The sequence below is a fragment of the Bufo bufo genome, chromosome 1, assembly GCF_905171765.1.
Source record: "Bufo bufo chromosome 1, aBufBuf1.1, whole genome shotgun sequence".
In the NCBI taxonomy this organism is placed as follows: domain Eukaryota; kingdom Metazoa; phylum Chordata; class Amphibia; order Anura; family Bufonidae; genus Bufo; species Bufo bufo.
In genome coordinates this window covers 618,511,919-618,527,323 of record NC_053389.1, presented here as the reverse complement: position 1 = coordinate 618,527,323, position 15,405 = coordinate 618,511,919, and the positions used below count along the sequence as shown (strand labels likewise).

Sequence of the window (15,405 nt, the reverse complement as noted above, 5' to 3'; positions counted from 1 at the left end):
ATAACCTTTAAATCTTGATAAACCACACTGATGACTTTGTATAACAACACTGTATAACTAATGTCCCTTTTGCACGGACCAATAATCAGCCAAATTATTGAGGGTGAGTGTTAGTAGACACGCTCATTTCCAATAATTGGCCTGTGTAAAAGATGCTGGCGATCACCCAGGGAACAAGCAAACTCTTGTTCATCAGGTAGCGATCGGTTATCCCCATACAGCAGAGGAGATTGCTGTATGTATGTGCTGACAATTGGGCAATCTCCGGAATGTTTGCTTCGTTACTGATAATTGCCTGAAAGATCAGTCCGGACCGTAAGACCTCAGAATGTGCAGCCTCCCGGAGATTTTATAGGCTTGTCCTAAAATATAATCTATATAGTCTTAAGTAATGCTCTACGTAGGCTCAGTGGTTAAACAGTTTAGCAAGCACCTTGTTTAGCAGATATTTAAAGTATACATAGTATAGTATGCACAGTAATCGCTTTATAGAGTTGTGCCCACTTAGAAATCACATATCGCTTTGTAGTGTAGTGGCCAAATGCTGTTCACTTTGAGTGTCTGCATCCTCATCCTACCGGTCCCTATCAATCAGGCAGAAGAGGGAGGTGCTGGGAGGAGAAAGCCCCAGAGCTTATGTTGCACAGAGCGGTTCCGGCTCACCCTTGTTGCACCTAACAGCTAATTAAAATATAGAATTAAAGTGTCCCCCTCCTTCCCCCTGGATTGCATCAGTGATTCTGGCACATAAAGGTATGATTATAACATGGGGGTAGAGCCCTGCCTGGCATTGTGGCCAGTTCGAAATGGATTTTGTTGATGACAGAATCTCTTTAAAACCATGACTACAGTTTTCAGAAGCAGTACAGTCATTACAAATTTCCTAAAATTGCTTTTTTTAAATAGATGGCCCCTTTGACTCATATAGACATGTTTTTTGGCACATTTTTTCATAGACTAAGAGGTGTCACCAATCACCTCTGATTATTTGTTCAGAATGCTTTGGACAGAGGTGGGGTTCTTGAATCTGTCCACCATTCTTTTGCATTAACCAGGTTAACCAAGTGATTGCACCACTTTGGTCGGGAAGCAGGCACAAAGCATTAGGGCTCTTTCACACGAGCGGATGCTGTGCGGGTAATCTGCTGCGTGAAAGGGTGCCAAGCCCCGCTCCAGACAGCAGAGACAAAGAGCATTAACGTGATTGATAACACTCAGTGCTTCTCTGTGATCTTTTTGCTGCAAAATCACGGTGACAACTTTATCTCACCGTGATTTTGTAGCAAAAAGGTTACAGAGAGGCACGGAGCATTATCAATCATGTTAATGCTCCATGTCTCTGCTGTCCGGAGCGGGGCTTGGCTGTCTTTCACGCAGCAGATTACCCGCACGGCATCCGCTCGTGTGAAAGAGCCCTTATACTGTAAATGAGAAGAATGGCACATTGTAAAAAGTCCCTGTGTCTCACTTCCTCATTATTATGACGGTTGAGCTAGCTTAAAATGTCTCTTTTGATCTAAAATGCAAGTTAGTCCTACCTGAGAAGTTGTGACTGAGCATTGTTCCTGTTACCCAACCAGGTCACCTGCCAGAATAGGCCTGGTTTGGTGACCATACCTGACATGTTCCTCCTAAATCCCATTGACAGCTCACGATACCTGAAGGGGTTGCGCGGGAAGGGGCAATCCCCAAACACCTGGTAATGAAGATAATCCCAGCAACGTTTTCTTCGGAATTAATATGCTTTTATTTCATCCACAGATAATAGGATACAAGACGCGTTTCGGCCCGTCCAGCCTTTCTCAACCGCAGTTGAGAGGCTGGATGGGCCGAAACGCGTCTTGTATCATATTATCTGTGGATGAAATTAAAGCCTATTAATTCAGAAAAAAACGTTGCTGGGATTATCTTCATTACCTGACATGTTCCTCCAACATGTTCTAGTTCCTGAGCAAACAAACTTCTGATTTGTCGGATCATGTTTCAGGCATGCCAGACTTATAGTTTTTTTTTAATAATACAATTTATTGGCATTTTCTTATAACACACGACACTGGAAAAAAAAAAAAAGAAGAAATATAGGGAAGGCGCAACTTCCGTAAATAAATGTGTAAGTGAATTGTCAAGAAGAGTACACTGAAGCGGCATCAAACAATAGAGGTCTATCAGGGTCAGGTCGAGTAAAATAAATCTTCTGGTTCAGATGCAGATAATACACTCATGGTAACGCTGTTTACTACTATAAGGTTCCATTGACACGTCCGCAAATGGGTCCGCATCTGTTCCGCAATTTTGCAGGTTGGGTGTGGACCCATTCATTCTCTATGGGGACAGAAAAGATGCGGACAGCACACAGTGTGCTGTCCGCATCCACATTTCCGTACCGGAGCCCCGAACTTCCATCCGCGGCTCCGCAAAAAATAGAGCATGTCCTATTCTTGTCCGCAATTGCGGACAACAATAGGCAGTTCTATGGGGATGCCTGCCGGGTGTATTGGGGATCCGCAATACACTACGGACGTGTGAATGGACCCCAAGTACAATCAGATCTGTGTGATAGCGTAGTAATACATATAAGATGCCTATATGAGACAGTTCTCCCCATTTCCACCTGAATCCAGATCGTGATCATGGCTGTCTTTAATGAACCAGGCCATGTTGGAGTGTGGCGATAGCAAATGCGTCAGTTCCACCAGGGAGTGGAGTGTATTTATAACCGGAGCCCATTTAAAGGGATTCTGTCACCAGGTTTCACCCCTGTCAGCTTCAGGGCCTCATCAGGATTCCTAATGTGGGCTTCTAAATGGGATCCGTAGCCTTATTTTGCTAAAAAACAGGTTTTACTAACCTGTCACTCAAAGAAATAAGGTGCCCAAGGGGATGTCAAGGGATGCAAGGTGCCGGCCGCACCCACCACCGTTGGTGCCCAGCGCCGCCTTTCCAGACTTCTGCACCGCCTCCTAATCCTCTGTGCCGCCTCTCGCTCTCCCTCCATCCCCCCTCCTCCAGCTGTAAGATCTCACGCGTGTGCACAGGGCTCTGCCTGATGCGCCAGTGCGGACTTCTCGATTTGGCTTCTTAAAGCGAAGTGCGCATGCGCCGGCACTTCGCTCAACCCAGGTATGACCTGCACTCTAGCGCCAGCCTCTCAGAGCCCTGTGCGCACGCGCGATATCTTACAGCAGGAGATGGAGGGAGGGAGAGCGAGAGGCGGCACAGAGGATTAGGAGGCGGTGCAGAAGTCTGTAAAGGCGGCGCTGGGCACGAACGGCGGTGGGTGCGGCCGGCACCTTGCATCCCTTGACATCCCCTTGGGCACCTTATTTCTTTGAGTGACAGGTTAGTAAAACCTGTTTTTTAGCAAAATAAGGCTACGGATCACATTTAGAAGCCCACATTAGGAATCCTGATGAGGCCCTGAACATCAGCATATGTTTAGCTGACAGGGGTGAAACCTGGTGACAGAATCCCTTTTAAGGATGAAGAGAGATGCACCCTTACATCCCTGTCTTTCTAACTCTGATTTATCCATAAATAAATATTTGACCTGGTGAAGGACATCTTCTACCACCGGAGTATGTCCTCGAATCCAGTGTGGCAATCAGCATCGCTTTGCTATCAAGGGGTTTTCCGGTTTGCATCAACATCCTTTAAAGGGAACCTGTCACCCGGATTTTGTGTATAGAGCTGAGGACATGGGTTGCTAGATGGCCGCTAGCACATCCGCAATATCCAGTCCCCATAGCTCTGTGTGCTTTTATTGTGTTAAAAAAACCGATTTAAAACATATGCAAATTAACCTGAGATGAGTCAGGGACAGGACTCATTTTGGGTTAATTTGCATATGTATCAAATCGGTTTTTTTACACAATAAAAGCACACAGAGCTATGGGGACTGGATATTGAGGATGTGCTAGCGGCCATCTAGCAATCCATGTCCTCAGCTCTATACACAAAATCCAGGTGACAGGTTCCCTTTAACAATCATTTATGAAGGTAGCAGTAATTCTGTAGTGCATTTCTTTTACCTTTATTGCTTCTATCTTCTGTTCTGGACTGTGGGCACATAATCACAGAGGCAGTGATCAGGGTGTGTCTATATATAACTAGCGGGGTAGGAGGAGCTGGGCATTGTTAGGAGCGGTGCTGGAGCTGTGGCACAGAAAGGAGAACTGCATCATGGGTTTGGTTGGATACAGCAACAAGAAGTGCTACATACAGAATGTAGACAAACCAGAGTGATTTGTTTACATGGAGAAAATGGGTCGGGAGATTCAAAACAAAAAAAACCATTGAGAATATGTACATATGTAAGCTCCTACTTGAGCATATCTGTTAAAACTATAGTAATCCTAGAAAACCCTTTTAATGGTCCTCCTTTGCAACCATGTATTTTTTTCTCAGTGTTTCTAAAATGTACAATAATGCAACTTATTAAATTAAAATTTTGTCTCCAGATCCTATACAGAATTTTGTGTCTTTATGGTAAAAAAGCACACCAACTCTGATCCTGAAATTACATTCCCCTTATTTTTATTAACTTATATTTGGTATGTTGATAACATATGGAAGAGAGTATGCCTGCACGATCACACTGCGGAGTTTGGAGTCTGTTATCATGGAGACACATAAATTGATGCCATCACACACGCGCTTTCAGAATCATTGAAGACAGTGGACCTATTCACATGGCCTGTATTTTTGAAAATTTTTTTATCAAATAAATTTTATTGAGTTTTTCAATTTTATACACACAAATAGCTAGTATGTAATCATTTGAATGAACAGACATAGACCCAATTTGGGTGCAACAATAGTCAAAGACTAAACATATACAGTTATATAACCCCAATCCCCCCCCCTTCTCCCTACCCTAACCCGCACCATGCCATGTTGACATTACACCTGTCCCTTTTTCTCGATTTGTGGTGTTATATTCCTGCTCCCCACTAAGTTCTATCCGTCAATAGAGCTGTATAATAGTGTTCTCATTAGTTCATCGTCTAGCAGGTCACCCCAGTTGCATGGTTAGAAGGCGCCTGGAGGACAATCCTGGCGTCCGTAACCATGATCCTCAGATAGACTCAAACTTCTTAATTGTTCCTCACATGGCCTGTATTTTAATGGCTGGTGAATAATGGGCATAAAAAAAATAGGATATGTCCTATTTTGGCCGTTTTCACGGACCGACTGCCACTATGGAATTGAAGGGGGACGTTTTTTAATGAAAGTATATGTTAAAAAAAAAAAACAGCTGGTAAAAATGGACAGTTTTGCCATTTTTTAAGGCCTTTTTTTTTTTTAACGTTCATGTGAATGTACCCTTAGGCTGTTTTTAAAATTGCGTCATTTTTTTATTTTAGTTTCATTGGAACACAAAACATGTTTGTGAAGGAGGAACTAAAAGAGTCCAATACACCGAATCCTCTTTTGCATGTATTATGTTTGCCCACTTTGGTCGGCTAGCACCTATAGGTGGTTGGCATATCACTCATCCTTCTGAAAAATCCTGAAACCTGCCAATACAATTGTGATGTCGGTGTGCGTGTTCTGCTTTGTAATTGTGAATCTTTTCATACAGGATCCCAACTGGTACAAAGCAAAGAACAAAGTTGGCCAGGTTGGCTTTATACCTGCCAACTATGTACAGAAGAGGCAAGGAGTAAAAGCTGGAACAAAGCTTAGTCTAATGCCGTAAGTATATCTGGCATGATGGGAGTGCTCCTTGTGTACGTTTAGAAGGCATTATTTATAGTGCTAGTTCTCTTTTTGCTACAATACATAGCAAGGCCTCCACTTGCTGACTATCAACCGTGTAGATTACCTTTCTATGTTCATTATCACCACATAACCAGTTCCATAGCGTACCAGTAGATCTAACCATGGTTTCCCCATCCACTGCCTGCAGACCACATGTCTCAAGAGGGAGAAAGCCCAGAAGCTGAACCAACAGCACCAGGCTATACTGTTCTGGATGCTCTTTGAGGAGGACAACAAATACTGCGCTCACCACGAGGCTAACGGTGAGTCTATTACTGACCAGCCCTTAGCCTTGCAGTTAGCGCAATATAGGTTGTCCTCCTCTTAGTGTAATATATACACTCCTTGTATGTGTAGTCCCGGTGATGTATGCAGGCAGGCTGATCACCCGGCTAGTGCCCACTCTGCACCCCAGTTTGCCATGTTATGTGTTGATGCTATTCCTAAATATTGGCTGTAAGTTCCAGGATTCATATATTTGCCCTGTGAGAATGTGACATGCCTGCCATAAAAATGAGCATCATATGTATTATAATAGGATATGACATCATTACCCTCAAATATAACTGGTAATTATAGGTATCTGGTCACATGACTCATACTGATAATGCTTGTAGTGATGGGATGTATAATTGTCAGGGACATTGATGGGCTGATGAGTATGAAGGTCTGGTTATAACATACGAGGTCCGGGGTGAGCAGCCCCAGAACTTGGAACAGGCATGGGCCCTGAAGCAGTGAACTGGCAGCGTGTTGTATTGCATTTTCTTACCAGTAAGGGAGCTGTTGAGGTAATTCCTGGGTGTGGTCAGCTGAGGTGAAGCTCATGGGCGGTGAGTGTGACACACATATGTGCTGCACATGTGATATATGTGGCTATTACACACCTGTAACATAGTATGTGTTATCTCAGTGGTGGTGAGTGTGACACACATGTGCTGTACATGTGATATATGTAGTTATTACACACCTGTAACATAGTATATGTTATCTCAGTGGTGGTGAGTGTGACACACATGTGCTGTACATGTGATATATGTAGTTATTACACACCTGTAACATAGTATATGTTATCTCAGGGGCGGTGAGTGTGACACACATATGTGCTGCACATGTGATATATGTGGCTATTACACACCTGTAACATAGTATGTGTTATCTCAGTGGTGGTGAGTGTGACACACATGTGCTGTACATGTGATATATGTAGTTATTACACACCTGTAACATAGTATATGTTATCTCAGGGGCGGTGAGTGTGACACACATATGTGCTGCACATGTGATATATGTGGCTATTACACACCTGTAACATAGTATGTGTTATCTCAGTGCTGGTGAGTGTGACACACATGTGCTGTACATGTGATATATGTAGTTATTACACACCTGTAACATAGTATGTGTTATCTCAGTGGTGGTGAGTGTGACACACATGTGCTGTACATGTGATATATGTAGTTATTACACACCTGTAACATAGTATATGTTATCTCAGGGGCGGTGAGTGTGACACATGTGCTGCACATGTGATATATGTGGCTATTACACACCTGTAACATAGTATGTGTTATCTCAGTGGTGGTGAGTGTGACACACATGTGCTGTACATGTGATATATGTAGTTATTACACACCTGTAACATAGTATATGTTATCTCAGGGGCGTTGAGTGTGACACATATGTGCTGCACATGTGATATATGTGGCTATTACACACCTGTAACATAGTATGTGTTATCTCAGTGGTGGTGAGTGTGACACACATGTGCTGTACATGTGATATATGTAGTTATTACACACCTGTAACATAGTATATGTTATCTCAGGGGCGGTGACTGTGACACACGTGTGCTGCACATATGATATATGTAGTTATTACACACCTGTAACATAGTATGTGTTATCTCAGTGGTGGTGAGTGTGACACACATGTGCTGTACATGTGATATATGTAGTTATTACACACCTGTAACATAGTATATGTTATCTCAGGGGCGGTGACTGTGACACACGTGTGCTGCACATATGATATATGTGGCTATTACACACCTGTCACATAGTATGTTTTATCTCAGGGATGGTGAGTGTGACACACATGTGATATATGTAGTTATTACACACCTGTAACATAGTACCGTATATGTTATCTCAGGGGCAGTAAGGGAGCTGTTGAGGTAATTCCTGGGTGTGGTCAGCTGAGGTGAAGCTCATGGGCGGTGAGTGTGACACACATATGTGCTGCACATGTGATATATGTGGCTATTACACACCTGTAACATAGTATGTGTTATCTCAGTGGTGGTGAGTGTGACACACATGTGCTGTACATGTGATATATGTAGTTATTACACACCTGTAACATAGTATGTGTTATCTCAGTGGTGGTGAGTGTGACACACATGTGCTGTACATGTGATATATGTAGTTATTACACACCTGTAACATAGTATATGTTATCTCAGGGGCGGTGACTGTGACACACGTGTGCTGCACATATGATATATGTGGCTATTACACACCTGTCACATAGTATGTTTTATCTCAGGGATGGTGAGTGTGACACACATGTGATATATGTAGTTATTACACACCTGTAACATAGTACCGTATATGTTATCTCAGGGGCAGTGAATGTGACACATGTGCTGTACATGAGATAAATGTGAATATTACACACCTGCTGTTACCTCCATGGGTGGAAGTATTGTAGTATTGTTACAGTAGTTAAAATAAATAACTGATTAACAATAATTTAGTATTGCATCGTATTTAAAATGAACGTGGCCCGTCGGCTGGAAACGTTTTCTATGTGTAGCTGATATATCCTGCCTGGTTTGAGACCTGCTGAGTGGCAGAAATGTAATCAAGTAAAACACAGAAAATTTTATGAGTGTTTTTTTTTTTTCTGTTTGTAGACAGGTCATAAACATGGGCCTATCTTTTTACATTGAGAGTCTAAACTATAAGACATAAATCACACATGCAGTTTTATGAGCCAAACTCAAGAAGGAAAAAATGTGACATAAAGGCCTCATGCACACGACAGTGTTTTGGCTTCAGTGGTCCGTGTCCGATTTTGCTTCAGTTGTGTTTCCTTGTGTCTTCCTTTTTTTTTTGTCTGACAGGGGGGAAAAAAAGGAAGGTTAATAAAAAGTGTAATTTTATTGCACCAAGGTCTTGTAGAAAAAAACTGACACGGATGACATACCAGTTGTGCATCCGTTTTTTTTTTTTATGGACCCATTGACTTGAATAGGTCCGTCCTCCGTTTTCCACTGACAAGAATAGGACAGGTTATATTTTTTTGACGGACTGGAATCACGGATCACGGACGCGGAGAAAAAAACTGAGGACTATCAGTTTTTTTTCCACAGCTCCATAGAAATAAATGGGACCTCCGCTAAACTGTGAAAAATGACGGAACGGACGCGGATGCACACAACGGTCGTGTGCATGAGGCCAAAGACTTGTTTTTATGCCGCCTTTTGTGTCCACTCCTGCGTTTTAGACAAGTTTAGTTTGCTGACAAGTGAGGTATATATGGTGTTCTAATAGGTGCACTGAAATTCTAAACTTTTGAAGCTAAAAGGTATGTGTGTAGCAGGGGGTCCATCAAATAATGCTTTCAAAAGCCAAGATGCATTAGATAATCCTCACTTCTATAGCCCCCGAAAGAAAAATGTCCTCTTACCTCTCTAGTTCAGTGGAAACGATGGACCTTCTTGCCATATTTCATCCAATACAACACCCTGAGACATGAAATTCATAAAACCTTAATTATAAAAAAAAAAAAAAATCATGGGGCACCCTCATAACCGCTTTAGGGAAATGCCACCCAGCGCCTTACAATTTTGGCCTCCCTCATGCAATTTGTCACCAATTTGGATCTTTTACTATACGGTGAATAAGCTCCATTCGCTGAATTTGGTGTACCCCTTTAACCATGCAATTCCAGTACTCTTATTTTATTAATCCTAGGATTGCTCTCAGGGTGTTACTTCTCCGTTTTTGGTCACATGGTTTTAACTTCTATTAACCTTTTCCCTATTAGCTGGTCAGACGCTCATTTTTTTCCCTTTTTGTTTTTGTATAAACATTTGGAGAACATTATCTAATGCTACTTCCTGGTGCTGTAGTGAGCGTTCACTGTTGTCACCGTGTGGGCGTGCTGCATGTCACACACGTACAGGAATGACAGCAATGTCTCAAATTTCATTATCTTCCCCTACAATTTCAGGAAATTTCAGTTTGATATATATATATATATATATATATATATATATATATATATATTTATTACAGTTATGTGCCATGTTAGAAAGCATATTGAAGTTTTTTCTAAACTTTATTCATTACGGTGCCTACATGAGTACAGTAGTAGTAGTCCTACCTTTATTATACTCTCTAGGTTATACAAAACAAGCGTCACAGAAATAGGGAAGCAGAATGATTTTACGAGCAGTTTCCGCTGTCCATTTGTGCCGGATCTCTTTAAGGGCTCGTGCACACAGATGTATTTGTGGCAGCCGCAAAAATATCAAACATTTTGTATTCTTGTCTGCATTCCGGACAAGGATAGGACTTTTCTATTATGGCCTGAATGTTCTGTTCCACAAAATGCAGAATCCACATGCCTGGTATCCGTGTTTGACGGATGCGCAATTTGCGGACTTCGAAAAACGGCTACGGCCATGTGCATGAGCCCTAACAGAGATCTGAACAAGACCTTGTTTCAGACCCTGACCTTGGTACTGTGGCCTGCACAGAGCCTTATCACAGCTTTCTGAATGCACAAAAATACACAGTACACATAAAGGATCTGATATCCTTGAAAACCATAGACATTGTGTATACTTTATGTGATCTGTACATTATGTACAATAATTAAGGGAATAGGGAAATTGGCCCTCTTAAGTGGACACGTCCATTGGAAAGGTTTTTTGTTTTTAATTCAATATTCATAAAATCTTTAATGTTCTCATCAGGCTTGAACCCCTCAATATTCATAGAAAACTAATTTTCTTTTTAGAATTTATTCTCAATATTCATAGAAAACCAATTTTCTTTTTAGAATTTAGTCTGTTTTTCTTTCTCATTTCTGCAGTACTATGCCATTGAAAATTAAATGCAAAATGTTGTCCTTCTGTAGCAGTCAGCATAGAGATAAAACTCCTATATACAGTAGATAGGTAATCCATTTTTTTTTTTTTAAACTCGTTTTATTGAAAAGTAACAAAAAGGCACGACACTTCCATATTCAGAATCAGTCCATCCCTCGCAGGGGAGGCAACATGTGACATATTATGCAGTAAAGGGTTAGGGAGCACACAAGGCATCACATTTTATCATAATGAAACAGATTCACTTCTATTGGCAAGGCAGAATCTCAAAGAGGTCCAGGGACCACAAAGCCGGGCTCTCCCGACACAGAATACATGTGAGTGGGCTGCAAAGACATAGAGGACGAGCACCAATCCCCCCATATCCTATGGAATTTCTCTGGGTGTTTCCTATGAATGTAAACAACATTTTCCATGGCAGCTGTGTGATTAACTAGTGATATCCATTGGTTGACAGTGGGTGCCCCATCTGCCATCCATCTCAAGGCTACAGCCTTCCTAGCCAGAAATAGTGTGGCGTCGAGGAACCTCCTCTGATAGTAGGACCACACCTCCTCATCTAACACCCCTAGAATGCAGATCCTGGGACACATCGGGACAGGAGAGGGGAGTATGATGGACAGTTTCTGCAGTACCTCTTTCCAGAACCTCTGTAAATAAAGACACGACCACATTAAATGCCAGAAGTCAGCGCCAGGGGTATGGCATCTGTGACACTCGGTGTGCTGGAGTCTACCCATTTTATACAGCCTGGTAGGGGACAGATAACTTCTGTGTAGTATGAAAAGCTGAGTCAATCTGTTGTTGATGGACGGGGAGACCCTAGCTGGCACTTGCAGTGCCTCCTCCCACTCCACGGCCGTTAGAGATGGTATGTTCAGCCTCCATCTATCCACCACCCCCAGGGGATGAAGAGCAATCCAGGCATTGAGTAAGTGTGTGTATAGTGCCGAAATGACACCCCTGGGGCCCTGGGACCTCAAAACACCAATTAAAGGGTAGTTCGATATCTCGGCGCCTCTGGTTCCAAACTGCGTCGCTAAAGCGTGGCGCAATTGGAGGTATCTGAAAAAGTGGACTCGGGGCATCTCAAACATCTCCTGCAGTTGCTGGAATGAGCGCAGGGTCCCGTTAACATACAGATCTTTCAACAATGTAATCCCAGACGTCTGCCACACTCTAGAGCCCTCCAAATTCACCAGGTGCGTAAACATAGGATTGTCCCATAGGGGGATTTCGTCAGGTATGTCTTTAAATGAGTGCAGCTTTGCCGCCGCCCACACTTGATTCGCTAGCTTATGCAGTGGCAGAATTTTACCAGGTACAGTCCTGAGGTCCTCCAGTACAGGCCACAGGGTGGACATGTGGAGATGCTCCAGGAGGTAGTACTCAGCCCCAGGAATTGTCCCCGGGGACATCCAAGATACTATGTATTTCAGTTGGCTGGCGAGATAGTACAAGAAGAAGTCGGGCAAGGCGGCCCCCCCCTGTAGCTTAGGGCGCTGCAGTACATTGATGGACAACTTCCTTCTGGCTGTCCCCCAGACAAAGGTGGCAACTGAGGAGTGCAACTTATTGAAGAAGGTTCGGGGTATAGGCATACAGGCATGGGTGAGGAGGTACAATGCCTTAGGGAGCAGTATCATCTTGACTAAGTTGAGTCTCCCCATCACTGATGGGGGCAGTGATTTCCAAGTTTTAATCTTATCTGCGAGCATGGTCTCCAGTGGGGTGATGTTTTTGACTATATATCCATGTGGGTCCTTAGTTATGACAATGCCTAGATATTTGAAGTGGTCTACCACAGGTAAATTATGTACCCGTGACGGCCAGCTATGGGGCCAAAGGGGCATAATGGCTGACTTTGTCCAGTTTATGTTCAGGCCCGAGAAGACCCCAAATTGTTCAATTATGGTGATGGATCTTTGTAGTGTGGTTTCAGGCTCGGACATAAATAGGAGAAGATCATCAGCATAGAGTCCCACCTTATCCACCCTTTCACCTATTGTCACCCCACGATAGGAGTCATCCTGTCTAATCCTTAAAGCGAGATGCTCAATGGCTACAGCAAACAGCAGAGGCGAGAGGGGGCACCCCTGCCTCGTCCCCCTCCGAAGTGGGAAAGACTCAGATTGCACCCCATTTACAAGTATGTTTGCTCTTGGGCTCTGGTATATAATTGCTATCCATTTGATAAACTGCGGGCCAAACCCAAAACTTTTCAGGATCTGCAACAAGAAAGGCCATTCCACAGAGTCAAAGGCTTTAGCTGTGTCTAGGGAAGCTAGCGCCCACTGTTTCTTTTCCAGAGCCCCTATTTGCGCCACTGCCTGAGCCCTTCTTACGTTGTCAGATGTCGTCCTGCCGGGGATGAATCCCGCCTGATCACCATGTATGATGGTGGTGATCACCTTATTCAGCCTGGTAGCCAGGAGACGGGTGAGTATTTTGTAATCTAAGTTCAGCAATGATATGGGTCTATAAGAGCCACATTCTAAGGGATTTTTATCCGGCTTCAAAAGAACCACTATAGTGGCATCATAGAAGGACTCAGGCAGGCGGTGGCAGTCATGGGATGCCCTGTACACATCCAGGAGCCCTGGGCCCAGAATCTCAAGATACTTGCGGTACACCTCTATTGGGATCCCATCAGGCCCTGGAGCTTTCCCGGAGGGTAAGTTCTTAACCGCTAACTGGACCTCCTCAAGGGTGAAGTCAGCATCTAGCATGTCCCTTGCCTCGACGCTGAGCAGGGGGTGAGTCACTTCCGCTACATAATCTCCCAGTTGTTGACTGTCATAGCCTACTGCTGATGTATATAGGTTTAGGTAGAAATTCCTAAAGCACTCCAGTATACCTTCAGTTGAATCCACCGTGTCCCCCGCGGGATCCTGGAGTCGGAGAACCGGGGGAGACGCGCTGTTATTCCTGACAATTAGCGCCAGCAGCCTTCCCGCCTGATTTCCTGCCTCAAAGGCCTGCTGTTTCTGGAAGAATAACTTCCTCTCACTTTTCTCTTTAATATGCATCATATAAGTTCTGCCTTTTTCCATCCATTCCTGCCTGTTCACTTCTGATGGGTCCAGTCTAAAAGCTCCCTCAGCTTCCTTACATCTGTTGTGCAACTCAACTTCCTTTCTCCTGGATTCCCTCTTTATGTACGAAATGGAGGACTTAAGGCACCCCCTAAGGTACGCCTTCATGGTCTCCCACAGCAATAGGTCATCTGTATGTTCCCCTTGTACCTCATAGAACATTTTCAGTTGATCCGGAATTCTGTCATAGGGAGTCAGCAGGGACAGCCAGAAGGGGTGCACTCGCATCTTCCCCCCCGCAGCGCCCGACCGCGGCATTCTGATGTGGGCCAGTACCGGGGAATGATCTGACGGGCCCTGGGGTGCGTGTTCTATGTCCTCTAAGTCATTATACACCATAGCATTCCCCAAGATGTAGTCAATTCTAGACAGAGCACCCCTGGAGGGAGTATAGCAAGAGTACTCTCTTAGTGAGGGGTGTCGGAGTCTCCACATGTCCAGCCATCCAACCTCCGCGATCAATCGAGACAGAGGGGTGTCAGAAGCAGTTGCCGCTTCATCCCCTCGGTCCGAGTGAAACCTGTCCCGCTCCTCCTGCATCACCATGTTAAAGTCCCCCATGCATATCAAGCGTGCTGTGGGGTATTGAGCCACATAGCATAGTACTGTCTGAATGAGGGACATGCTGGCAGGCGGGGGGTTGTATAAGTTAACAATAACATGTGCAATGTTATTAATAAATCCAAAAGCACAAACATACTGTCCCTCCGGGTCAGCTACAGAATGTTTAACCTCCCATTTCACACTCCTATGTATCATGAGGGCAACCCCTCTAGCATGAGAGGTCCCGTATGCTTGAAGAGACCACTGCACCCATGGTTTTAACACTCGCCTTCCCGTCTCTGAGGTCAGATGAGTTTCCTGAAGTCCCAGAATGTGAGGGCCATGCCTCCTGATCTGTGAAAAGACGGATATCCTTTTATCCGGGGCCCCCAGGCCCCTCACATTCCAGGACATCACCGTCAGGGACCCCATAATAACCAGCTTATTGACATATATATCCGATCGAGCAATGTGATACCCATCAGGCGGGCATTATCCCCCCCTCTCCCTCCCACACCCTGAGTCTCCCTTCCCGCATAGCAAAGGTGTGTCCGTGCCTGAAACAGAGAACTTTTTGTTATACTACAAACATAGTTAAACATATACTGAATCTTGTCATTTATGCTGTGGCATATCGTGGCTGTGTATTCGGGGACCTGCATGTGGTAAGGTGTTAGGTTATGCAGGTAGCCGAAATGTGCCTTCCAGGATGATAAATGTCCAAGCTGAACTGGGCAAGCAATGGCTAGTGAGAAAGAGTCATTGTGATGATAAAGTCTTTCCGGGTGATGTAGCCCAGCCTAAGCACTTTAAATGTGGAAGAGGAGAAAAACAAACGGAGAAAAACGGAAAAGGAAAGGAGTCTGTACCCGTTCGGGCCACAAT

At 44.0% G+C, this 15,405-nt stretch overlaps 1 protein-coding gene across 1 annotated transcript in view; it reads left to right on the top strand.

Moving 5' to 3' along the window:
• The window catches only part of CSK (C-terminal Src kinase), a 112,481-nt gene that overhangs the window by 62,913 nt on the left and 34,163 nt on the right, over positions 1 to 15,405 (top strand). Inside the window, exon 4 of the mRNA XM_040413748.1 lies at positions 5,582 to 5,694. Within this exon, the coding sequence (XP_040269682.1) occupies positions 5,582 to 5,694 (113 nt within the window). The remainder of the gene's footprint in view (positions 1 to 5,581; positions 5,695 to 15,405) is intronic.